This window comes from Heterocephalus glaber, unplaced genomic scaffold, assembly GCF_053883595.1.
Source record: "Heterocephalus glaber isolate CG9 unplaced genomic scaffold, H.glaber_assembly_v1.0 deba00001447, whole genome shotgun sequence".
Classification (NCBI taxonomy): domain Eukaryota; kingdom Metazoa; phylum Chordata; class Mammalia; order Rodentia; family Bathyergidae; genus Heterocephalus; species Heterocephalus glaber.
The window spans coordinates 11,962,416-11,988,908 of record NW_028258299.1 but is presented as its reverse complement, the minus strand read 5'-3'; the positions used below and the strand labels follow the sequence as shown (position 1 = coordinate 11,988,908).

The 26,493-nt window shown below is 43.6% G+C and overlaps 1 protein-coding gene across 2 annotated transcripts in view; it reads left to right on the top strand.

The window, feature by feature from the left end:
- Positions 1 to 7,476: 7,476 nt before the first annotated feature.
- The window catches only part of C8a (complement C8 alpha chain), a 53,970-nt gene continuing 34,953 nt past the window's right edge, over positions 7,477 to 26,493 (top strand). For both annotated transcript variants that reach the window (XM_004869624.4, XM_004869626.4), the window contains exons 1-4: positions 7,477 to 7,648; positions 18,630 to 18,726; positions 24,672 to 24,816; positions 26,309 to 26,456. In XM_004869624.4, coding sequence (XP_004869681.2) covers positions 7,572 to 7,648; positions 18,630 to 18,726; positions 24,672 to 24,816; positions 26,309 to 26,456 — 467 coding nt within the window. In that variant the 5' untranslated portion in view covers positions 7,477 to 7,571. The remainder of the gene's footprint in view (positions 7,649 to 18,629; positions 18,727 to 24,671; positions 24,817 to 26,308; positions 26,457 to 26,493) is intronic.

The following is a 26,493-nucleotide window of genomic DNA, read 5'->3' as shown; positions in this document are numbered from 1 at the left end:
CCACACTCCCCTCCCTCATCTGAATCTGATGTTAATCCTCAGTAATGCCAAAGACGGGGGCCACTGGCAGACCCTGAAGTCAGATCTAACCTGGCCTCTAGCTGTCTTTCCCTCCTGCCAACTTCTCAGGCCTCAGTTTCCCGATCCTTACATGAATTCCCATTGGAAGCTACCACAGAGATTGCAGGAAGAACTCAAGTGCTCAGCGATGTCCATACTTTCCTTCCTGCCCTCGTGGACTGAACACCCACATCTGACTGGAGGGCAGTTTTAGTCAGACATCAGTTCACAGAGGTCTGATCTGTACCCTTGCTGATTTCTAGGACCCTGAATTTGAGCGGGCTGTGCTGGGCACTCTGGACCTGGCCTCACCTTGCTGTGGAAGGGCTGAGCCTGCGGCCCCTGAGGTTGGGCCCCTCACCCCTGGAGCTCTTCCAAAGGCTCTCAGGTACATTACCTCAAGCACTCCTTGCCACATGCCTGTGAGGTAGGTGTTCTGACTGAGCCTTGCTTTACAGTCAAGATAATCAAGGCTTAGAACTGAAGTGACTTTTGCAACGTTATAAAGAAAATTGGTGGCTGCACCAGCCTTGAAACCTAGGTACATTACCTGCTGTTAAAGCCCCTCCTAGGTTTTTTGACCATTTCTTGCAGCGCTCCCTCACCTAGGGCCCCCACGCTGCATCCCAAAGATGCCAGAAAAGTGAGACCCAGAGCACTGTCCAGAAGGGAGGTGCCCAGGGTTATTGTTTGCCTTGCCACTGTGAGTGTAGGAGGCATTAGCATTCACCCAGGAGCTGCTGAAATCCAGTCAACTGGAACCAAGACCAGGGAGAAGGGACTGACCAAATTTGTTTACAGTGGGCTAATCTGGCTCTGTCTCTCGCTCCACACAGCCTGGCTGCACGAGTGGAGAGAAAGTCTAATTACAGGCTGACAACCTACACTGTCTCAGGGGAGGACAAATCTTGAATAAAAATATTAAAAGAGACTTGAATGGCTTGGAATATATGTATAAATGTATGTGTGCATGTGTGCATGCAGGCATTATGTGTCTATCGATTTCCCCCAGACTTGCAGTTCTAAGGGATTTCCTAGATCAAGATTAGAGAAGATGAAGATTTGAGACAAGGAGGCGGCACAGATGAGCCAGCCCTTGGGTGTGGTCAGGACAGGCCAGAGAGGCCAATGACTGTCCCACAGTCAAGCCCTGTGCTCCTGGGACGGGTTGGCTTAGGAATCCAGGGCCCAGCCCCAGGGCTCTGAGTTCCCATCAGTCCTTCTTACCCCAAGATTCCTCTTTGTATGGCAGATGCATGGTTCTTCCATGCCCTCCTGTGGCCTCCAAGGTATAAAGTATGAGTCTGACCACGGGGAGGCACAGCTTGTTGCTTTAGTAGTGCCTCCTCGTCCTCAGGGATGGAATCCATCAAAGTTTTAGTGAAAAGACAAAAAGCAAATCCACACAATCCCAAATCCCTGGCCCATCCTCTGCCCACCTTCCTCATCACATAGTCTGTCCCGCTGCCCATCAGACGATCCCCCTGCTCAGGCTCCTGTGCTTCTCCATGGCTTTGCTCATGTTGTTTCCAGTTTGGGATACTTACCCTCCCTTCTCCTCTATCTAAAGCAATGTTGGCATCAAGCAGTCTCGTCGCTCTCTCCTGGTTCCTTCAAAGCCCAGGTCACACATATGCAGCTCCTTGTGGATGTCCCTGTTCTGCTCCTGGGCTCTCCATGGCTGCTCAGTCCTGGGCATGGGGTCATGTGACAGACAGGGGCTGTGATCACTGCATCACTGGGTATGTGGTGCCCACCAGTGTCCAGCCTGGCCCTTGACGGAGGAAAAGCAGCAGCTGGTTGACTGCCATGTGCACCGCATCACACCATGGACATGGAATTCGATGCCCTGGTGGACAAAACAAGCATGGCCAGCCCTCCCTGAGCTTCTGCTCTGACAGATCAACCCACGGAGTCAACATTAGTCTGACACTCAAAGCCTACTGTACAGTAAAGGGCCTTACTTTGTTTCTAATAAAAAAGCCACATAAAATACTTGTAAACATGGTACACACACATTGCCTTGCTATGTCAGTTTCTTGTGACCCCTTGCACCATTACTGAACCTTTCGATGGCCTCCTGAGCACAGAAATGCCACAAGAAGGTGTCTCTCAAGAGAGGGCCATGACAGAAAGGGTGGAAGGGAGAGGCTCACGTGGAGAAAGAACTTCCATTGTGATTTTGCCTGGAAAAATGCATCTGCTCAGGTCGATTCAGCAGACACTGATGAAGTACTCATGCATGTACGTGTGTGTGTGTGTGTGTGTGTGTCTATCTACATATAAAACTTATGCATACTTATAAGCCTAATGACTATCACACTCATACTCCAGGGGGGTGATGAAGGCATAGTGGGGAAATGCTTTGCCCAAAGTTGCCCAGCTGGGTAAGGCTGTTGGGATTTCAATCTAGGGATGTTGGACTTAAAAGCCAAAGTCTTCCCGAAACTGCATAAAACTGTACATCATGAGCTATGCTTTCGAGCAGATCACAGAGTGATCAGAACAACAGCAAACAGACAGGTCTGTACGGCGTTGGGAAGGAGAGAAGGTGGGAGAGGGAGGAGAAGGTGGTTTCCAGGAGTGGCAGTTAGGGTTGCCTGCTCTTAGAGACTGTACAGGACCCACCCTTCTAAGGTTTTAGTGCTCACCCCATGCTCCTTTGCTGTCTGCATGGGGGCAGGTGAGTCTGCTCAGCTGTTGCAAGCTTGCTCACCCACTGACCAGCATTTCCTATCCTCTGGGCTGGGCGCAGCCCTGGGTTCCAGGAGCTCACAGGACTTACAGGTGTGAGAAGGGACACCCCAGGCTTCCATGGCTTCTCGAGAGGGAGGTGTGGTCAGGCTGTGTGGGAGCAGAGGCTGAGGCTGCCCAGTGCCAAGCTGCGAGTGAAGGCGTCAGAGAGGACACACTTGGCTGGCGGATGAAGCCTGAACAGTGTGATGTGGTTCGGAATTGACTGCTTTTTATCATAGCCCAATTCCAAGATGGATTTCCCAAAGGACCACCCATATTTGGGCGGAGCTGCTTGCAATGCCAAATGCCTTCTTTGAGAATAGGTCTTTAATCTCTACTCTAATGAGCCAGATGAGGAATCCCTCTCAGCCCACCCCCTTCAGTGCAAACACAAAGCTCAAGATGAAGTGGAAAGCAGTAGGCATGCATTAGCTCATCCAGTGTAGAGCCTCTGATTGAGACCAATCACATAACCCAGCCCCTCTTCACTGCCAGAGGATAACCCGCCACGAGTGTCTGTTTGCTGCAGCCAGCGGCAATCAGGAGAAAAACAGGTATAACAGACACGCAGTGTTGCAGTGGAGAGAGGAGGGTGGGAGCCCCTGCAGACTTCGTGCCAGTGCTGTGCTGGACAGTGTGTAGGCTTCTCTGTGAGGAAGCAGAATATCATCACACAGCCATCACACACACACCCCAGAGGCAGACATACCTCAAACAGATCCACACCACTATATGCGCAGGCATCTCTGTTGCTGCCAACCAGTAAGCTCCTGGAAGAAATGTCACTAGCTCTGGCAACTGTGAGATGACCAGGCCAAGTCAAAGTTGCTACTTTGAGTTCCTCTCAAGGTTTTAAACCCTCCAGGTGCCAGGATGGTACTGGAACGTGGCAGAAATGGGGAGTGAGCCCCTCTACCACTTTGTCTCCAGGGGTCTACAGCTGCTCCTGCTGGCAGCATCTGCCGTCAAGGGGAGTTGAAATCTGCCTACAGTGCCTGGACATGAACTTCCCACATTCCAGCCTCCTCCTTCAGTCTCCTCAACAGGCTCGTGCTTTCTACCCCTCCTCAGTTTTATAGGTACTTAAATGGAACACCCGTGCACATAAAAGAAGAAAAATAGATACAAAATTGATACAAGGAAGGGGTGCACTGTTTCAGCAAAGCAGAAACAGCTGTTCGAAGCGCCCAGTTAGTTGTGAGTGAATTTCCTCATTCACTGTTTAATCTTATCCTCTCAGGTAAGTGTTCTTTCACTCGTTTTCACAGATGAGGAACCCAAGACTAGGACACAGTGCCTGGTTAGAGCCGCTTTCTGACCTGAAGTAGTGTTTCACTCCAGGAAATCACTTGCTTTCGCATTAGATTTGCAGAACTTGGACTTCCTGTTTGGGTTGGGCTCAGCGTAGGGGAAGGGGGTGCAAAACTTTTAAAAGCTTTCCAGACCTGGATGTTGCCCTGTGGTGGCAGTCTGAGGCAGCACAGGGCATGTTCTCTTTGGAGGCCATAACTCACAGGCTGATTTAGATGGGGCAAAGTGTTTCCATGACACAGGCGATGCGTTTTCAAAATGGATTATCACCTCACCGTCTCTTCTGCCTGGTGTTTAATAGCTATCTATTTTTGATAGCAGAATGCTACAATTAAGGTGAAATCCACACATGCAAACCTAACAAGTTTTTGGCGTTTCTCATTCATCGTTGAATATTTTTGACTGAGAGCAGATGGGGGCTCCACCGCCGCCCCAGCGTGCCCTGTGTGTGTGTGTGCATGTATCACAGACATGTATGTTCTCACAGACGCACAGAACAATCCCGTCTGACTTCGCAGCTCCCTTTTGCTTATCCCGTGATTATCACTCCGTTCACTTTCCTTCCTTTGTGCCCTGGGAATGATATTCACCCAGCACTAAGGCATAATGGACAGGGGACTGGAAGACCACTGCTAGAGGACCCAGCCTTAGTCTTGACAAAGTGCTTAACAGCCAAACAACCAGACCAAAAAGAAGTCCAGTTTTGCAGTGGGACAGACGATACATCCATGACTCTGAGACTCACCGGTTTTATGATTGCAAGCAAACTACTTTTATCCGTTCTGAATCTCGAGCTCATCCTCAAAACTGCATTAGTATTATTAGCCTTGCAAGATGGCTGTGAGGGTTAAACGGACCTTGGCAATGGCAGGCACAAGGTCTGGTTCTCCATCTATCTTTGTTCTCTTCCTCCTTACCACTGTGTCCCTGACTTTCAAGATTCTCTTCAGTTTAATGCTGTCTATCTGAGGATTAAAAGCAAAAATATACCTGAAAGTATTGTGAAATAGAAATTTACTTTTAATTGACTCATTTGCTTATTCTATCAACAAAGATTTCTTGTTAAAGATTCAGTAGTAAGTGACATGGGTGATTACAAAGAAGAATCAGACACAGAACTTACGCTAAAGAAAGATTCATTCTCCGTATTTATCCCATTCTCAGAAAAACATAATATAAGGCAAAAATTAAAAGTGCCGGTGGGGTCCTTATGAGGTTTCAATAACAAAGAAATTCTTTCCAAATGGAACCATCAGCGGGGAATCTGAGAGAGACCTGATTTTGAAGGGACATGGGATAGAAGGGTAAGGGGATCAGGGATGATAAGCGTCATTCTGGTGAAAGGCCCAGTGCGGGCAAAGTCAGAACAGTGACAAAGTACAGGAAGGTGTGTTAAGATTCTTTTTTTAATGTGATCAAATACTTGAGAAAAAACAATGCAAAGGAGGACATGCTTATTTAGGTTTATGATTTAGGGGCTCCAGTCCATGGCTGGCTGACTCTAAGGTAGAAACATCATGGCAGAAGGGTGTGGTGGAGTAAAGCTGCTCACCTCATGACAGCCAGAAAGCAGAGAGAGTAGGAAAACCAGGACAGAGGAAGAGGCAGGGTACACTCTAGTGACCTGCTTCCCCTAACTGGGACCTACTTCCAAATAAGCCCATCCAGCTATGAATTCATCAATGGGTTAATCCATTGCTGAAGTCAAAGCCCCACCGCTGAGCATACTGCTTGAGGTATCAACCCTCAATACATGAATCTTTGGGGGAACACTTCATATTTACACCAATATGGAGGTAAGAGGAAGCTAGCCCATGTCCTGTTGGATCACTTTAAGGCTTGGAAGGCAGGGTTGCAAAGCTGGGCTGGGACCCATTTATGGAGGAATTTGGACTTATAGCTTTGCAGACAATGGGGAGCCACTGAAAGCTGCAGAGCAAAAGAGTGAACCAGAGCCAGTTTTCTTGTAGGTGAATCCAGCAGTGATATAGAAGGAGGTATGGAATGAAGACTAGGAATCAGTTAGGCTTCAGAAGGGGAGATGAGGCCTTGAAACAGATCAAGGCAGTCAGGAAGAAAGAGGAAGAAAAGCGAAACACAGGAATATGATAGAACTTAAGGGACCGTGCTAGGGATACAGGTGGGAGAGGTGACTAATGGTTAAAGAGCAGTCCTGAAGGCCACTGAGTTCTTGGGTAAGGAGCAGAGTCACCAGAGAACTTTCAATAAGGAGCTAGTTTAAGAAAGCTGACCCTATTAGTCTGCACATGAAAAGAAAAAAATTAATCCACCAGGATTTCAGGGGCAGGGGAAGGCAGGCTAGCCTCTTCCTGGGAAGTGCGTCCCAACCTAGGTACTGCTGACATTTGGGGTTAGATTATTCTTTGCTGTGGGGGCTGTCCTGTGTAGTTTATTCAGCAGTATCCCTTGCCTCTGCCCATGAGATGCCTGTAACACAACTCCCCATAACTTATTTGAGATTAGTAATGATGCAACTGGCTATTCCTGCTACGGGCAGAATCTGAATCTCCCAAAGGCTACAGAGGTGGCTGTACATCCTTGGCCAAACAGTTAACTCCTTTGGGCTTCCATTTCTTCAACTGCAAATGGAGTTAATAATTTTCATGTCATGGTCTTGTCATGAGGATTAAACAAGACAGACAGAAGGCCCACCACATAGTAGGTGCTTAATTGTCTGTCTAGCCATCTATCCACTTATCTGCCTCTGTTTGCTTAAGGTAATTTAATGTATGTGTGGAAGAGTAAGAGAGTGTATGTTGGTATGCCTTCCTCAGTGCATATGTGTGGCATCTTACTGACCTTATAATTCCAGAGAGTGCTCCTGGAAGTGTCTGTTTAAGATAGCTGGTCCACTCTAGACACAAATAGGCTGCCTCTTAATGATACCCAATGCATGTAATGACAAGTGGAAAGTCCACTAATATCTTTCAGGCCCCAGATGTTTAGCAATATATAGCAGCACCTCCATGTAATTACATGCATTTCCTACTTTTATCTGGCTGCTTAAGTCTGAGCAGATATACCAGTATTAGCCTTGTTTCAATCTTCCAAAACAGATTGATCTGACCTTAGAAGTTCCAAACGCCACTCAAACAGAGCAAGAATTCTGCAAGTGGATCTTGGTTTTGTTTCGTTTTGTTTTCTCTATCTGAAAATAACATCTTCTGCTAAATTGTTACTGGTTGAATATTAGTTTTCATTAACTCATGGTTATTGCTTTTCAAAAGGTCTAAAGGGCCATGGGTCTCGGTGTCTGACTATTTTTAAGGTATTTGACTAATCAATACCCTGGTTACTGGTTAATCACCTGTGAGCAGAAATCAAGGGTGCTGTTAGTTTTGAGCATTAGCTACATGTAAGACCCCACCCTCTAGTCTTTTACTCCAACTCCCTGAATAGTTTTATTTCTTCAAGTGAGCAAAAGGTGGTGGTTTCTGGATGAGATGATGGCTGTTGCTCTCTTCCTCTTGTCCTTGGTGTCTTGCCAGCCCTGGGTCACTGCACAGGACAAGGTGGACCAGTAAGTGGGCCATGTCTTTGTGAGATAGGAGTGACCTGCTGGGGTGCCATGGCACTCTGCTGTCTGCTGTGTTGGGGCACATCGGCCTCATTGCAAGTTCTTACTGACCCAGCGAAGGAGGAGAGCAAGGGACCAGGCTGGGCACTCAAACCAGCCCATGTGTGAATCAAATTGTAATCAATGGGAGCTGGGGAATTGGGAGAAATCACTTAATCACTTTGATCCTCAATTTCCCTGTCTGTAAAATAAGAACAATGATGCCTCCTTTATAAGAGCTAAAGCAGATAAAATAAGATCCTCGGTGTAGAATGTAGTCAGCATATAGTAGGCACTTAATAAATGGTAGTTTTCCAGAGTGATGTTAGACAGTTAACTTCTACTTCATTATCTATAAAAGAGAATCATGAGAATACCTGTCTCACGGTATTCGGGGGGTGGTAAAATAAGATAATGTATGCAAAATTATTTTGGAAAAGGCAAAAGACTGTAGAGATGCTCAGTCATGTCATTCCAAAGTGAGTTTACCTTTTGCTGTGGGGTAATAGACAGAGGTGATATTTTCATATGTACATTTCATTCTATTTCCTTGAGATTTCCAACTTGGTTTTAGGCTGTTTATATCTCAACATCAAATATTTTGTTGTGCTTAAGCAGCCTTTTATTTCACCTTTGGGATACTTTTTAAGCAGTCCCTGTGTCCCAAATGTTGACAATTTTAAATAGAGTCTTTTTATTCAAATTCTTAATAGATGATTCAATTTTGAATCATTATTGCTTTTATATACTAGAGCAAGAGGGATTTCCATTATATAACAGTTCAGAAGGAGGGGAGAGCATTTTTGTAAGCAGTTAATTTGTAACTTGTATTTAAAGCAAATATAATTTTGGAAAATCAGAAAATTCATCTCTAATAATTAGAAGACGAAGGCAAGAGAACAGTGGTAAAGGAAATCTCCACTGAGATAGTCTTAATTATAAAAGCTTATCATTGTAATCCTTTTTGAAAATGAACAAAGAATCTTGATGTTTGTTGAACTTATCAAACAAGACAGGCCAGTGAAGGGGCAAATTTCAAGTCAAGGCAAAAGAAAAACAATTAAATACTTTACAAAATGCTGAAGTAGGAAATCATGCGGTTTTCATGTCTAATGCCAGGTTATCTGACATTGGTTTGGAAAATGGAAAACTACATTATTATTTTACTGGTGAAATTATTTTACTGAGTTTAGATTCTGGCATTGGCTGTTCTCTAGTTGTGTAATCTTGTGCAAATTATTTAACTTTTCTGAGCTTTCTTTTCCTTACTTGCAAAATGGGAGGAAATTCAGAGCAAGAATTCAATGTGTGAAAAGTATTTAGAACAATGCCTGGTACTTAGTGAGCATTCAGGGGAAGCGGTCCCCAGTGGTGTCTGTGATTGTTATTGTTATTTATCGGTATTTCCATTCTGTTGAATGGTTACAATAATCAGAGAGAAGAAATTTATAATGTGCCAATTGGCATGGGTCTCCCAAATAAGTCAGGGATTTCAAACTGGCTTTTGTTTTTGGTAATAGCACTTCTTTTTTCCTTCCACGATAAAAATATCACATGAACCCTAACATCAAAAGCGAATCATATACTTTACATTTTAATGGTGCACATTTATTTTTATAGGGCCATGTTTAACATTTGCTCATTATAGTGTCTTACTGGAAACGGGGTTATTTGAGAAAAACATTTTAAAGCAATGGTGATGTGAGGAAGTTATAATCCTTTGCTGCAACATGAACGTATCTCTATTACATATTTTATACAAATACTACCTTTTCATATGTGTGCAGCTTGGAAGATTTTAGAATTTACAATTCTTTTAATTTATTGAGATTTGTTTTATGACTAGGAATATGGTCTCAGTGAATGTTTCATGTGCACTCAATTGTTCAATGTACATGGTTCAAAGTCAATTGAGCCAAGCTGGCGTTTGATGCTGCTCGTTTATATCTCCTCCTTCTATCAGTTACTCAGGGTGGGATGTTGCAATATCTAGCTATCCTTCTAGATTTGTGTATTTCTTTTTCAGTTCTGTCAGTTTTTGCCTAATGTATTTTGAAGGTCAGTAATTAAACACACACACACACACACACACACGCACACACGGTTGTCATGTCTTCTTGATTATTTGTCTCTTTATCATCATGAAAAGCTTTCATGACCTCTGGCAATTGTCCTTGGTCTGGAGTTTATTTCATCTGTTAGTCATACCGTTATTCTTGCTTTCTTATTATTTGTGTTTTCATGGCAAGTGTTTAATATGTTATTTTAATGATATGACCTTATTTCTAAGTGTGCTTTATGTAGACATGCAAAAATGAGCCTACTTTATCTAGCCTAAAATTCTCTGTCTTTTAACCATAGCAATTAGACCATTTAAACTGAATGTAATGACTTACAGCCTTGACTTAGAGTCTACCATCTTTCTGTTTGTTTTCTATTTGTTCCCTGTCTTCTTTGTTTCCATTTCTACTTGTTTTGGGGCCATCTTTTAGTTTTAATGTTTTTTTCCAATTCCAAATTAATATGTTAACTATTCTACTTTAATTATGTTGTTGTTAAAATTCTCAGATTTGTGATACACATTAAATTCTCACCACCTACCTTTAAATAATAAAAATATTCTGATATTTTTATTCCATTTGAAAAACTTCCTTTGATATTTACTGTAGTGCAGGTCTTTTGGTAATGACATTTTTATTGTTATTGCTCTAAAAACATCCTTATTTTGCCTTTATTTTGAAAGATACCATTCGAAAGATACTCAATATAAAAGTTGAAGTGAATAGTTTCTTAGCCTCCTCTCCCCACATTACTTTAACATCGTCATTCTGTTATCTTCTGGCTGGTACAGTTTGAGGAGAAATCTGCTTCATTCTGCTTTATGTAATGCAGTGGAACCTCAGTTCATGAACTTAATAATTTACATGGTTCTGATTGCAGAATTCGTTCCAAGATTCTGGTTGCAGTTAAAGTCGGAATGAACTTTTTGACCAGAATTATGGAAAGAATCAAGTTCATGAACCGAGGCTCCACTGTGTGTTCTTTCTTCTTTGACTTCTGTTATGATTTTCTCTTTAGTATTGAGTTTTGGTGTTTTCACTGTAATATGACTTGATATGATTCTGTAGGTTTGTAGTTTTAAGTAAATTTGGACTTTTTTGCCATTGTTAATTTAGATATGTTTTCTGGGCTGTCCTCTCTCGCCTCTTCTCTGACAGGCCACTTGTGGAGATGCTTGAATACTTGGTTTGATCCACAGGTCACTGAGCTTGGTTCTATGTTGTTGGGAATCTTTCTCTCTTAGTTTCTACTGCCATAGAGGATCTGGGTGAGAGATAGTGGTGACTTACTTTAGCTTGGTGGCAATAGGCAGAAGGGAAGATGTTTGAGGTACATTCTGATGGCAAAATTGATTACAATTTCCAAGGGATGGGATATGAGAGTGAGGAAAAAAGAAATTGAAGATGACCTGCTGAGCATCTGGCTTAAAGCCTCCGTGTATATGGTGGTTCCACTCATGATGTTGAAAGTGGAGAATTTGCTAGAAGGAGAATTAATTAAGGGTTTAGACTTGGATCCATTAAGCTTTCCATGACTGAGAGGCCATAGTAGAGATGTAAAATGGGGCAGTTGGGTAAACAAGGTAGGGTTACAGAGTCGTGGTCTGGGGTGAAGATCTACATTTAGGAGGCATCAGCACAGATGGTCTACAAAGCCACAGAGTGAAGCTCACCTCCTAAAGGTGAGAAAGCACATGGTAAGAGAAGAAAGGCAGGGGGCCGGGGATTTAGCTCAGTGGTTCCACTGCCTGCCATGCAAGCACAAGGTCCCGAGTTCAATCCCCAGTACCAAAAAAAAAAAAAAAAAGCAAAGCAAAGAAAAGAAAATCAGAAAGGCAACAGTGCACCTTTAGGAATTCCAGTTTTTAGAGAAGCCAAAGAGAACTGACCAAAGAGGTAGAAGAGAGCAAGGAAGTATGGTGCTGAACAGATCCAAGACAGGAAAGTTTTCATGAAGAAAATAAAGAGTGGCCAACAGAGGATGAGACAAAACTAGAAAACTCTTCACTGAGTTTAGCAACATGGAGGTTGCTGAAGCTGAGCACTTTCAAAGTCAAATTTCAAATAACCTGCATTTCATGTTGTAATTCCCATGTAATTGCATGGGGTTGGCTCAAGACTATATAATAATTAGTGACAATCAGCTTTGAGTACAAGCACAGCCAACTTACTAGGAAAACCCGCTGGCAATAATCTAAGATACGCATTCTGACCTTCTAGTTTAAGATGGGTAGCTAAATTGTTTTGTTTTCTAAATTGCCAAAGCAGCCATATTCTGAGGTCAAGAATTGACTTGAAGTTTACATAACGAACTCTAGACTTTAGGCCCTTTGCCCAATATACCAATTTATTTTTTTTATTTTAATTTTTTTTTTGGTACCGGGGATCAAACTCGGGACCTTGTGCTTGCAAGGCAAGCAGTGAAACCACTGAGCTAAATCCCCGGTCCTCCAATTTATTTTTTAAAAGTAGATGAGAAGTGTTTCACTAGCCCACAGCCTTACACAGAGTGTATTTTTGATGACAATAAAGGGATTCGAAGAGCATGTATCGGGTAGAGAGAATTAGAGAGAAGAAACTAACGGGCCCTAGGCTTCTGCTCAGGCTTCACATACATGCCTTACTGAATATTTAAAACAGTTCCCCCAGGTATTATCTCTTTTTTCCATGTTCAGTAAGAACGTGGAAGCTCAGTGAGTGTCAGAAACCAGATTCCAAAGCATATTTGGGAGACTCCAAACCTCTTTCGGGGTATGTTAGATAGTGTTACTGATGCTGTGTGAAAAAACCATCTGTGTTAAAAAAAAATATGAGGAACTTTCTCTTCTTCTTGCCTCTTTTATCCCATCCGGACTACCAGAATTAGGTCAATTCTAAACCACAAAATCATGTGTAGTGGTTTAGTAATCGCACGCCCTTAATCCCAGCATCACACATTCCATATTCAGGTGCCCCTGACCAAATGAGGCTTTGGGGGGACATTCAGACTCAAACCATAACATCACATGATTTAAGGAGAAAAATAAGATGATAGGAAATAGAAAGGTAGACTTTGTGGAGATGGGAAGGGGACCTAGGAAAAGTGGGAGAAGAGAGAGAAGGGAAAGTAAAAAGGATTAAAATGCACTATGTATATGTACCAACTCTCTTCTATTTGAACGTATTCATTATGTATCATGAACATGAGCTAATAAAATAATTATAAATCTGAAAATAATATGAGGAAATGTTAGATCAACCAAAGTAAAACGCAAAACTTCTAAGAGCTTTTAATAGAGTTAGGTATTTTAAAACTCCATGAATGGTCCATTGTAGGCAGTTTTCACAAATCACTTTGACCATGGAACTTTTCTTCTTTTTCTCCCTCTCCTGTGTGCATATTGCAAGAACTAGCACTCCTTAGGATACATTTTCAAAATTCTGGAACAACACTATGTTGACTTATGCTGTTTTTAGGACAAAAACACTAAAATCCAGATAGTTAAACTAATTTGCTCATGGTACCATAATAAATTAGAAAGCAAACTAGAAGACTAGAATCAAATGCTCCTGAATCCCAGTGCTTGATATTAAATATCTAATAATTGAGTAGATTCTTGCTAGCAGGAAGATGGTTTAAAATATTTGCCAATACTTGTTAGGCCACAGAATTTTTGATGGATTCTGAAGTGTATCAGTCCATTTTATCTTGCTATAGAAAAGTACCTAGGGCTGAGTACTTCATAAAATAAAAAAGTTTATTTGACTCATGGTGCTAGCATCTTTTTGGCTCTGGTGAGGGCTTCTAGCTACATCACAACATGACTGAGGACATCAGAGGGAGCAGGAAACATGACAAAACAGGAAGCTAGAGGGTAGGAAGGGGCTAGACTTGCTCTTTTATAATAACCCATGCTCACAGGCACTAACTCACTTCTACCATGTGGAATGGTTTAAAGAAGCTAATCTCTTCAAGATGGTGCTGCACCCTTGTGATTACAAGATATAAAATTCATCACAGATTTCCTCTCCACCTCAATTCCTTCATCACTCTGAGACTCATCATCCTTGTAATGAGCCACCCCACATTCTGCCCTATTTTCTATTAATGACATGGCATCAATCCCTTCATGAAGGTACTGCTGACATGATAGAATTACCCTCCACCACCTCACATTGTAGATTAAGGCTCTAGCACATGAAGCTTTGGGGAATGAACCACACTACACTATAGCATTAAGTAACTTAAAAATTGATACAATTCCTTTGGAAAGTCATTTGGTGACATGTCATAAGCTTAAAATTAGTCATTCCACTCTACAGATACATTCTTAAATAAAAACTCATAATACAGTAAAACTGGGGGGGGTGTCAATAATCTATTCATTTAATATGAGGGAGATGAAACATGTTCAGCCCTAAGTAGTTTATGTTTCTGCTCTACTATTAAGTGGAAAAATTAGTATGTAAAATATTATACGCAGTGTGACTGAGAAAATATAACTGTCTCAGTTACTTTCTCATTGCTTAGATAAATACCTGACACCCAAAGTGAAAGGAGGAAAGGCTTATTTTAGCTTGGAGTTTGTAGAGGTTTTAGTCCATAGTCAGCTAGCTCCCTAGTCAGCTGGCAGAGGAGAAACAGTCCGTAGCAGGACAGGCAGGAAGGGAGCAGTGAGCCTGCATTCCCTGTCTCCCTTAATATTCCACCCAGGCTACAAGCCCATTAATCAGCACCATCCACAGCCAGAGTGGGGCCCTCATCTTCAGTAAATCTGTTCAGCCATATCCAGAACTATGCCAATCCAGTCTGTAGACTAATCCAGTTACTATACACCCTTAATCCATAGTCACACCCCCTAGATCCAGCCAATTTTGAAAAGCCCCTCCTATGAGTGCATGAGGCTTTGCAAGGACATCTAGGTACAAGACATAATGATATAAATGGTGGTAGGATTTGGGTTAATTTTTCTTTCATAATCATTGTTGTGTTTTCTTTAATGAGATTGTATTATTTTTATAATCATAAAAAATAAAGTACATTAAAAATTCTTTGGAATACAGAGGAAATGTTGGCCATCTTGATAGTGGCTGAAGGCTGGAGCCCTGTAATGATTGAATGAATGGCTTTGTTGTACCTCTGTACTTTGGCCTCAGAGATAGTGTGACTGTGTATACCTCTGTCTAGGCATCATGTCACAAAGCTTTTAAAACTGCACCAACTCAGCAATGCTCCATCTAGCTTTGCTTCCATCCATTATTACTGTTTCCTTCCATTTTGCCATCATAATGCAGTCTTATAGTGACATTATCTATACAATTCTACAGTGAGGGCCAGGGATTTAGCTCAGAGGTTTCACTGCTTGCCTTGCAAGCACAAGGTCCCGAGTTTGATCCCTAGTACCAAAAACAACAACAACAACAACAACATCAACAACAACAACAAAACAATTCTACAGATTCTACAGTGAGATGCAGAAAAAATCTTGGTTTCTTCTCTGTTCCCAAACCTGCACCCTACCTCTAGAATCATTTTTTTTCTCCATGTTCCCATGCACCATACTTTTATTATAAGGATAGCCTATCAGCAAAATGACATCTGGGTCAAACCTGGAGTCATTTGAATTTCTGCATGCCAAGTCTATTTAATTAGATATTTACTAGGAATCACATTCAAATGAAGCTCTTGTCAATGTCACTGCTGTTTTCCAAAAAACAGATTTTTTTTTCCTTCCTTCCATCCCTTCTTTTTTTTCTTTCATAAATACTTACCAAGCACCTTCCACGAACCCGCCAATGATAGGTAGTGAGGTTTCAGTAGCAAATACATGGCCGATATTTGCATTCATGGGGCTTAGAGTGAATGAATCTGGTGGAGGGCATGTAAATTATATGAATATTATAGACTTTTTCTTTTCATAGTTTAGGAGGCTGGTTGTCCAAGTTTAAGGCACCAGCAGAGGTAGTGTCTGGCCGCTCTCCTATCTTTTCGCTATGTCTTCACAGGGCAGGGTGGTAAGGAAGCTCTCTGGGATCTCTTTAGTAAGGACACTAATCCCATTCACAAGGCTCTGCTGTCCCGACCTACTCACTTCCCAAAGATCCTACTCCGAATCTCCTCACACTGTGGCTTAGGTTTCAACACATGGAAGTCAAGGTCAGCTAACATCGAGTCCGTAAGACCACGTTTTTCCTAGAACACTTTTTTTACTTGGCAAAAATAACTGCCAGGCAAATTATGGGTTTTAGGCTTAGATATTTGGCATACCTTGTCACAAAACATGCAGGCAGCCTCCTATCAGTTCAAGAAAAACAAGTTAACCTTATTTGTTACCAATGACAAAATTTGAGCTTTCATGCCAAAATGAAAGTTTATCGCCCAACATGCGCTTGGTGAAATCACTGGTGATATTAGCAAACTTTATTTTTTTTCCTATTGTATGATAGAATATGTAAATATTTATAAGATAGGCATTCCCAGTGAGCTATTATTTTCTAAAGTTCTAATGCATGATGTTAAAGAAAAATCATGCATGGGCCCAAGATCCATTCAAAATGTACCTAAACCAATGCATGTCGCTGAACCTGAGCACAAAGTATGACACTCTCAGGTTCCACATTGCACTCATCACAGAAGAAATTCCCACTGGTCACATTTAGTTGTAATCCAGAGAATGTCTGCAGGTATCCAGACAGGTGGTGAAAATGGTTCTTCTGGTCCCACTCCACGATGGTGCAAGGCTGGATTTCTTTCAGAGACTTCCTCTAAAGCAACACATAGCAACAGACTGAATGAAGAAGCAAGACTGAGACTCTAGCTGCTCTCCGCTAAACTAGACACTAAAGAGATTTGCAAGAATACCAGTGTTACTCTACACGAAGTATTTTTCTAGCAAATATTTTTTTAATAAAGCTGTTTTATTTATGATAATATGCAATAGTTTTATTATAATTTTAAATACATTAATAAATTTTTTAAATCTCAGTTTTTATTTTGAATTCTGTGAATATCAGTAGATGTGGTCTCGTTAAAAGGTTGCTGGGGTCTGGAATGATTTGTAAGAATGTAAGGGGTGCAGAGAAGGAAGGTTGAGAATCAGTGCTAAAAGACAGCATAGTTTCCCTGTCTGTTTCACACCTTTTTTCCTAGGGTTTCATCCTCAGTGTCATCATTTATAATGAATAGCAGTTCATTGCCTAAGTAACATGAAATTTGAAGCATTTCCCCCTCAACTAGGGAGAAAATTGTGCTCTCCATCTCAGCCAGGATGCTTGGCTCTGAGGCTGTGGCAGTGGAACTGGCTCAGGACCATCTTTCAATCATAGTCAGTAGGTGACTTGGCTCTGTGATGCCACAGTAGTGGTGGTGCCATGGAAGGAGGCTAGGGGCAGGGAGCTTGTGCTTTGTACCTTGTAGGAGGCAGCATGGGGTAGGAGAAGCTCACAGCCTTGGGAGCAGGCATTTTCCAGTTCTACCTGCGTTCCCAAGGTGGAATTCTCAGTTCCAATTTGTAAACCAGGCAACGGCAGGAGGAGGAGCAGAAAGTGGCCTTTACCAGTAAACCAGCTAGTTCAAATATTTCTTCTGTCATCTCCCATCTATGACTGCAAGGTTTCCTTTACTTTTAGAAATCTCAACTTCTTATATTTAAAATAGGGCTAATTGTATTTGCCTCCTAGTTTATCATAGTGACTAAATGATGTAGTCCAGGTAATGTTCCAGCATGTAATATGAGGGGTGATCAAAGAATAAGGTGAATGTTTAAACTTTAAAAATTTATTACAGTATTAAGACGCATTCCCATCAATTTCCCTCAAAATACTCCCCTGGCTTCAAATACACTTATCCCATCCCTCTTGCTAGTTTCTGAAGCAGTTCTGGAAGTTCTCTTCATGAAGGTCTTTAGTGGGGCTGCCATAGCTGCCTCTGTGTCCTGAATCAATAGAAAATGTTTATTTCTTATGCTCATTTTGACTTTGGGAAAGAGTCAAATCTGGTGAATAAGATGGATGAGGAAACACTATGATGTTTTTATTTGATAAAAATTGTCGTAAACTTCTTGAATTGATTCGCGGCATCCAGGCAGTCACGGAAAGACACTCGTGAAAGAAGACTTCCAGAACTGCTTCAGAATGTAGCAAGAAGGATGAGGTAAGTGTGTATGAAGCCAGAGGGAGTATTCTGAAGGAGATTAGCAACAGTGTATCTTTTATTATAATACATTTAAACTTCTAAAAAATTTAAACATTCATGCTATTTTTTGATCGCATAAAGTCAATTTTTAGCAAACACTTCATAGGTCTTTTAGCATACTTCCAATAACTCCTTTAGGTAATGTTTTTGGTGGGGCAAGGGATTGAGACAGCATCTCACTATGTAGTTTAAGCTAGTCTGAACTTACTATGTAGTCCAGGCTGGCTTTGAACTCGGGGCCTCCCTCCTGCGTCAGCCTCCTGAGTGCTGGGGTTGCAGGCATGCTCCTGCCCCACCACACCTGGCTCAGGGAGTTATTTTTGACATTATTTTATAGATTGGAAAACTATAGCTCAGACGTGTTAAGTAACTTGCTGAGGTTTCCAAAGCCACCAAGGGGGTAAGATGGAAACTCAATCCTCTGGACCCGGACCCCACGTTTCTGACCACTGTACTTCTGTACTTTGGCTTTGCAGAATGTCAGCTCTCCCCAGTACTCAGCTCCTTAAAGTGGTAATCATTTGAGCTGGGAACTGATGCGGTATGAAAGGGATCCTGTACGCAAACCCTGTCGTGCTGGGTCTGCATATGATGAGAGCACACTAAATGTTTGTTCCTCCTTTCCCCTTAGAGGCAGGAAAATGCGCACAGCTTCCTCCTTTGCTTAAATTTTGCACTTCAGAATTGATTCAGGGTTCCTTCTTGCATTTAGGAGAGTGAGTCGAGCCGCCACGACCCCTGCCGCAGTTTCCTGCCAGCTAAGCGACTGGTCGGAGTGGACAGACTGCTTTCCTTGCCGGCACAGAAAGGTAAAGCGTTTGTGGCCAGTTGGGGAGAATTTCTGACTTGATCTGTGGACTAGGCATTCAAATGGAAATAAGCAGCTGGGGCTATCAACATGGAGTTCTGGGGAAGGTGTGTCTAGAAAAATAGGTATTTGGGAACCTCAGGCACCTGGATGGTGAAACTGGTGTCTGCCTCTCCCAGCTTGGTTTGTGAGGCACCATCGGGTGAGGCTATGAGCTATGTGCACATTACAGTCACAGGCAGAAAAGCACCCTCTGGCGTGGGCACGTTTACCCGCAGTGGCCTTCCTGGGCCTATTGTCCTCTAGTGAAGGTCATCTAGAGGGCCGATGAAGACTTAATAACAAGATACTAAATGGCTCGCAGGCAGCTGAGCAACAAAATAAGAAGCTACCCTGGGGGACGAGAGATAACTGGGTTGTGCCACAGCTGGTACACCCAAGGCTCCACTCTGCATTTGAAAGGGCCGCCATAGCCGAGGGACAGAGCGAGTTCTGTCTTGCTCACCTAAGCAGTTTTTAATGATCCAAAGTGGGTCCCGAACCCCATGGTGTGTGAAGGGTAGGGAGACCTTGGGAGCCCTCTGTGCTGGCAGGGAGCAGTGTTAAATTTCTAGCACTATGCAGAATCACTGGCTCTCGGCGATGCTGGAAAGCAATCTACCATCCGCTGTTTCCCTGGGATGTGCCCAGTCCCCACCTAGCTGCCAACGCTGCTGCCTTCGCTCAGCCCTTAATGTCAAGTTCCAGTGTTTCAGCTTCAGTTCTGCAGCTTAGACCTGGCTTTGCCTCTTATCTGCTGCGATTCTTTGGGCATATTTTATTTATCCTTTCTGTGGCTCCGTTTCCTCATATGGAGATGGGAGTCATAACAGTACCTACGGTCTAGAGTTATTATGAGCATTAAGTGACCGATGCGCGTGAAGTATCTTTCCTGACACACGTTTGCTAGGCAATGAGCTGTCTAGAACTCTGCCTGCACTGTCCTCTCAAGCCTGCCCCCAGGGCCTTGGATCAAACCCTGTTTTCTGTTGAGGGCCAGTCTCAATCCAGACCCAGGCCTCGGCTGGACCCACGGTTGCTCTGTGGATGTCTTTTATGAGTTGTTCAAAAATACAGATCTAGGAAGTAGTAGAAACACAATTTGGACCTAGTTTATTCAGTTTCAAAGCCTGAAATTTACTATTTTGTTCCCTTCATTTGTGAAAAATTCCAGAGGACCCTGGACTGCCCTTGTTTAAGGTTTCTGGGCCCCAAACTCTCATTTTGCCCTGAAACTGGTATCCATTTCCCGAGTCAGGGTGACAGAAAATGTCCTGAACTTGACGGCTTAAAATAATGGAAATGCATTCGCTCCCAGCCTGGAGACCAGAAGTCTGAAACTGAGGTGTCAACGGGACCACACTCCCTTTCGGAGGGTGCTGGGGAATCTATTCTTGGTTTCTTCCTGCTCCTGGGGGCTGCTGGCATTCTTAACTTGTGCTCGCTCCAGTCTCCGCCTCCTGGTCACCTGGCCTCCCCCTCTTCTGTGTGTCTTCTCCTCTGTGTCTGCCCGAAATCACCCTCTGCTTTCCTCTTGTAAGGACGAGGGGGTGGCATTTAGGGTCACCCAGCTAATCTAAGGTAATCACTTCTCAGCAACCTTCATTCTGTGCACAGAGCCTTTTCCCACACAAGGACACATTACATGTATTGCAGATTTGGATTTGATATCCTTGTGTGGCCATTATTCAACCTATTACACATGCTAAACCCAATTTTTTCTCATGTATTTCAGTTTAGATGGCAGATAACACAAGTGAATTGCTTATAGTTAAAATCGGAATTGAATTACCTCTTTAGGGACTCAAAAAGACATGTGTTTCTTTAAAGCAATCCTTAAAATAATTAAATTCTGTTAATTATTTAACTAAAAGACCACCTTAGTTTCTTTTTATTAATATGTTTCTTCCTCTAAAAATCACCCAAACAAAGATGTGCATTTCTGGAAGGAAACATCATCTATGAGCTAGAAAAGACAATTATGTCTTAATGACACCAAACACAGGCAAAAGCACGGAGACGTCCCCGTGGGAGTAGTGGCACCGACCTGCCTGCAGACCCTATCTTCATTTTGATAGCAACCTAGAAAGCGGGGATCCGATGGAAATGAACCTGAAGGCCTACAGAGTCGATTCCAAGCATAGGAACGACAGAAGGGACGAGATGGCACTCATCAAATATATGGCACTCATCAAATATAATATCAAATATTATCAAATGCCATTTATCAAATATGTTCTATGGACCTGGCATGGCACTAATGCTTTAAATGAATAGATTGTGTAGTTGGACATCTTCTTCCAACTGAAAAGGATACACGGCCTCATCCACTTTGTGTAGGTCACACATTAAGGCAGCAGAGCCTAGATTTGATCCTTGGTCAGTCCAACTCTGAAACCCTGGGAGATTTACCACTCCTCCCTACTGCCACTTACAAGCTCAGCACTCAGAGGCTGAGGCAGGAGGATCACAAGTTCAAAACCAGCCCAGGCTCCATGGTGAGACCCTGTCTCAAAAAACAAACAAAATGCCCGTGTGGAAGAGGAGTAAGTGACATCCGGCAGTCAGCTGACCCTCTTCCTTTTAGAGCTGCCCGCAGCTGGTATGAGGGTGGCGGTGGCATTGATGACTGCTATTCCTGAGAATACTCCAGGAGCCAGGCAGCATGTGAATGCTGTTACGCGTATGATCACTCATCTTGCCAACACTGTCACATACACCTCACGTGACAAATGAGAAAACCGAGGGCCTGAGACACCAACCAACTCGCCCAGCAATGTCTGTACAGTCAGTGGCAGAACTGGAACTCTAACCCAGCTTAAAATGGGATTCACAACAGCAAGTTATGAACTTGTGAAGCCTTATGAAGTTGTGAAGATGAAATGCGATGAAGAAGGTGAAGCATGTGGCCACCATCAGCACTGATGATGGCTTTATTGCCATTGTTGTCCTCTGGGTAACTACATCAGTGAAAAAGCTGATATACTTTTTAAAAGTGAGAACGAGAACACACTGTACATGAGAACACTCTTCACTCCTGTATTTGCATACAGAGGGATAAGATTGTGGGGAGGAAATAGAAATATTCTGATATACTAGTTGGCTTCGCTAGAGGATTTACAAGGCAGGCTTATAATGGCTGCTTGTGGAATCCAGGGTGGAACAATGCAAAATGGCCGCCTTCATGCTAGAGAGGTGGAGGATCCAGCGGACGATCACAGGCCTAGAGTTCACTGCAGAGTCCAGTGTGTGTCCATGTCGGAAAGCCAAAGGGTCTGCATTGGAAGGCTGAAGATTCTGTGCCAGAAGGCTGAAGGAACTGGATATAAAAGCCCAAAAGCAATGACAAAGATTGGAGCTCTGAAGAAGATGAAAGAGGAGACTTTCTTTTTCTTTTCCTTTTTATTCCATCCAGGGTACAAACTTATTGGTTGGCTCCACTCACACCCAGGGTAGGTCTTCCCTCCTCACTTTGTGGCCTACCTGCCGATCATCCACAGACACTCACAGAGCTTGCCTAACCTAGGCAGTTCTTACTTAAGCCAAATTGACATATCACAATTAACAATCATATCTGATATGCCCAAATTGGTCGTAATTAAATTGATCATTAAGACATCATTGGTCATGAATTAAAACCTCCTTGCATAGAGTTTACAAACTTCTGACCAGACCAGCACTGTTAAGGGAAAGGCAGGAAAAGAGGTCCCATCTTCACCTCTCTTTGTTTCTTCTGCCTCTGTGCCAATGTGGAGCTAAGTAGACAGAGGCAGGACTGTTACGGTGAGAATATGCTATAAGGGATCCCAAGTCTTCATGTGCTGAAATTTAATTCTCATGATGAGGTATTAAGAGGGTAGAAACTTAACCCAAATATGATGCTTCAAGGTGGAGCCTTTTGAGGTGATTAGGATTTGATTAGGTCATTTGTGACAGACAGACCACACACACACACACACACACACACGCACACTTTCCATTACCATGTAATACCCTGCCTTGTACCACCACCTTGGGACTCTGGCAGCAAAAGTGCCATCCCCATCTAGTTAAAGCCCCTGGACCTTGTACCTCCATAACCATAAACGGAATTAATTCTCCTTTCTTTATAATTTGCCGAGTCTGTGATTTTGTGTTTTTGGCAACAGAAAAAGGTCTACTACAGGCCAAGAGGATAAGTACATTGCCCTTCTCCCCAGCATTTCCCTGGAAGTCATCTGGAAAAGACTTCCTGCACAATGATAGTGATTAGACACCAATGATCTACCAGGCACAGGGCTGAGTGCACCCTCCCATGTTTCTGCCACTTAGATCTCACCCAGTCCCTCCACTGTAGGAAACAGAGAAGCTCAGGAGAGGTAAGTAACCTGGCCATTATCAGTTGGTGAGCAAATCTAGGATCTGAACTGAAGTCCACTAATTCCCGTGGCCAGGTTCAGTCAGTTTCGGACACAAGTGAAAGAATCTTTAGTTGTTGTAATCAGTGAGGTCACTTGGGCCAACCACCCCATGCTACAGGCACGGAAACTGAGGCACAAAATACTAGAAATGAATACTTCATATAGCAAGCAAGAAATAGATTTCAGTCAGGAAGTCACTGCTGCTTGGCTCATGGTTTTCTTACACACTAACATGCTTGAAGGAAGGGCTTGTGGGCTGAACCAACATCCAGGGCAGCACAGGGCTACATAATTTTTTACTGGACACTCTGTGTCGGTGATCTCTGCACAGTTTGTTTTGTGTTGTTACATTTTTCATCTCCTCGACTAGACTCTAATCATTTGGAAGGCAGAGATAGGCCATCCTATTTCTCTGATGATACTAGTCTTCAGCTTCCTCCTTTTACACTGGGACCTGATACCGAAAACTGTATAAAAAGCATTATTATGAAACCATAACGCCTCAAGTCCAGCACATTTGAATTCTCTTCCTCCCATCAACCAATATATACTCATCTGCAGTCAGTGCTGGACCCAGCAATTCGGATGATGACTTCAGAGTTCTCTTGGTTTCTTTCAGCTTGGGTGGACTCTTTCTGCAGAATAGGCAAGATGATGCCCACATCTCTTGCAACTCCAGTAAAAAGAAGCTCTCTTTCCAAAAAACAAAATACCCATAGGATTGGAGCAATCATTACAACTAGGCAGATGTGTCTACCTGGTGGGCCCAGCCTGGCTAATACTCACACATCCCTGTGACTGAGGGGGTGAGGTCTCCCCACTGGAACCACAGGAGACATAGCCCAAGAAAAGAGGGCTTGATGTGACCAGAAGAAATGCTGCAAATGTCCCCTAAAAGCATATCTGGTCAGGCACCTGGTGGCTGAGGCCAAGTAGGTCTTTCCTTCATGTCCATGTTGCTCACAGGCTGGTGGGAGGGACAGGTAAACAGGGGAGGCTCCTTCACGTGTGACAGGTGCTGGGAGAGAGGGAAGCACACAGAGCCCAGAGTATGTGGCAGAGTCAGGAAGCCTTTGCAGGAGAGGTAAACCATGAATCTGGAAAGATGAAGGTTTGTTTTTGTTTGTTTGGTACCGGGGATCGAACTCGGGACCTTGCGCTTGCGAGGCAGGCAGCAGAACCACTGAGCTAAATCCCCAGCCCTGGAAAGATGAATGTTGATTGACCAGTTGAAGAAAGGAGCAGAGGTCCTTCCCAGCAAGAGGAAGATCCTTGAGAGGTCTTTGTCCCAGTCTGTCACAGGCTGCTGGGAGTTCTTTTTCAGTTCTCCAGCTGGTGACAGTGCCACCTCTGGCAGCACATGACAGTTAGTGCCCCTCCGCCCCTCGGGGGCCAGCTTTGTAGGCAGCTCTCAGTCACAGCCACTGCTCCTTCTGTCGCGCTGAGATCCACTTGCACAAACCTCGGTTGACTGACAGGAATGTGTCTGGTTCACAATCTGATTTAGTACCGATACCGGAGCCTCCTGCAGCCAGGCAAGTTTGGGGGAACCATCTGCAGCGGTGATATGTGGGATCAAGCCAGCTGCAATAGTCCTACACCTTGTCTAAGGCAACCACAGTGTGGACAGGATTTCCAGTGTAAAGAGACAGGTAAGTAGCATTCAGTGCGAGGCCAGCTGTGCTTGTCAAATTTAACATGCAAAACACTTCCCAAGGGATCCTGTTAAAGTGTACACTGTAGGGGCCGGGGATTTAGCTCAGTGGTTCTGCCACCTGCCTTGCAAGCGCAAAGACCCGAGTTCGATCCCCTGTACCAAAAAAAAATGTACACTGTAAACCCTTCCCTTAGAGGTCTACTTTCTGAAGGATTGGGATGGAACCTAGGAACCTGTATTTTAAGCCAAGCCAGCAGCCCAAGTAACTTTTTAAAAATATATATATTTATTGGTATATTTTAGGTATAAAATACATTTGCATTTATCATTGGGTGTTTGTACCAGAACATGATGCATTTAATTTTTATTTTTTCTCCCATTACCTGTGCACCCTGCACCCCCTCCACCCTTCCCTATCTACACAGAGTTTGATGCCATTTTTTTTTCTCCTAATTTTTTTCTTTCCCTTCTTCCCTTTCTCCTTTCCCTTCCACCATCCCCAAACCCTTGGACCTTTTCTTATTTCAAATTATCAATTATTCATTTTAATCATTTTCATCCTTATTTACACTTTCAGTTTCTCACACTAGAGAAACTATTCGGTATTTACACCTGTGTGTCCTATTTATTTCACTTAAGAGTATGGCCTCACTATGCATCCATTTAGCTGTAAATGTCTCTAGTTTCTCATTCTTTATGGCTGAGTAGTACTCCATTTTATAAAAATACCACATCTTCTTTATCCAGTTTCCAGTCAATGGGCATTAGCCCAAGTAATTTTGATTAAAGTCTAGGAACATTTGTTGGCAGACCATGAAAAGGTACACTTCATCCACTCATTGAAGAAGTATTTATTGGACACATAGTATGTGCCAGGCAGTGTACCATGTGCTGCTAATATAAAGATGAAAACATAATGCACCTGACCTTGAGGTTCTCCGCGCCAGTTCAGGAGATGAAAGAGGAGTGGACTACAGTGTCATGGGACAGTCGCTGTAATGCGCATGTGGACACCGTCACATGGGTCTCTAAGGAGGTGCCTAGATCTGGTGTGGGGAGTCAGGGTAGACTTCCTTGCAGCATCCAGCTGAGACTTGGGAAATAAAACTGAAGTTCTGAGACAAAGAACATGCAAAACGTGGGGATTCAGGGACTCTCAGTCCGTTCCGGGGTATTTGTGGTATCAGAGTTTTGGAAAGAGAGATGGGAGATGGGGTCAGGCAGGTAACAGGGGGCTGCGCTGTGGTGTTTGGAGGAAGAGGGATGTGGAGCCACTGGGAGACACAAAGCAAGGGGCATGGAGGGCTGCAGTGTGGAGGCAGATCGCACAGGGGAATGCGGAGCTGGGGCCTACAGGTGGGAGTTAGTGCGGCTGCAAGGAGGGTAGAGCAGGCAGCGTGGAGCAGGGAGGGCTGCCTCCTGGTGGAAAGGCTGGGTGACTGGAACAGGGGAGCGGTCCAGGGCCTCCACACCCTCTCCTCCCTCAGGTCGCTGCCTGAAACGGTACCTTGTGTGTAACGGACACAGTGACTGTCTCGATGGCTCTGATGAGGACGGCTGTGAAGACACCAGGGCCCCTGAAGACGACTGCAGCCAGTATGACCCGATTCCAGGATCAGAGAGGGCGGCCTTGGGGTGAGAGCGTGCTGCCCGGGCTCACAGCTACTCAGGG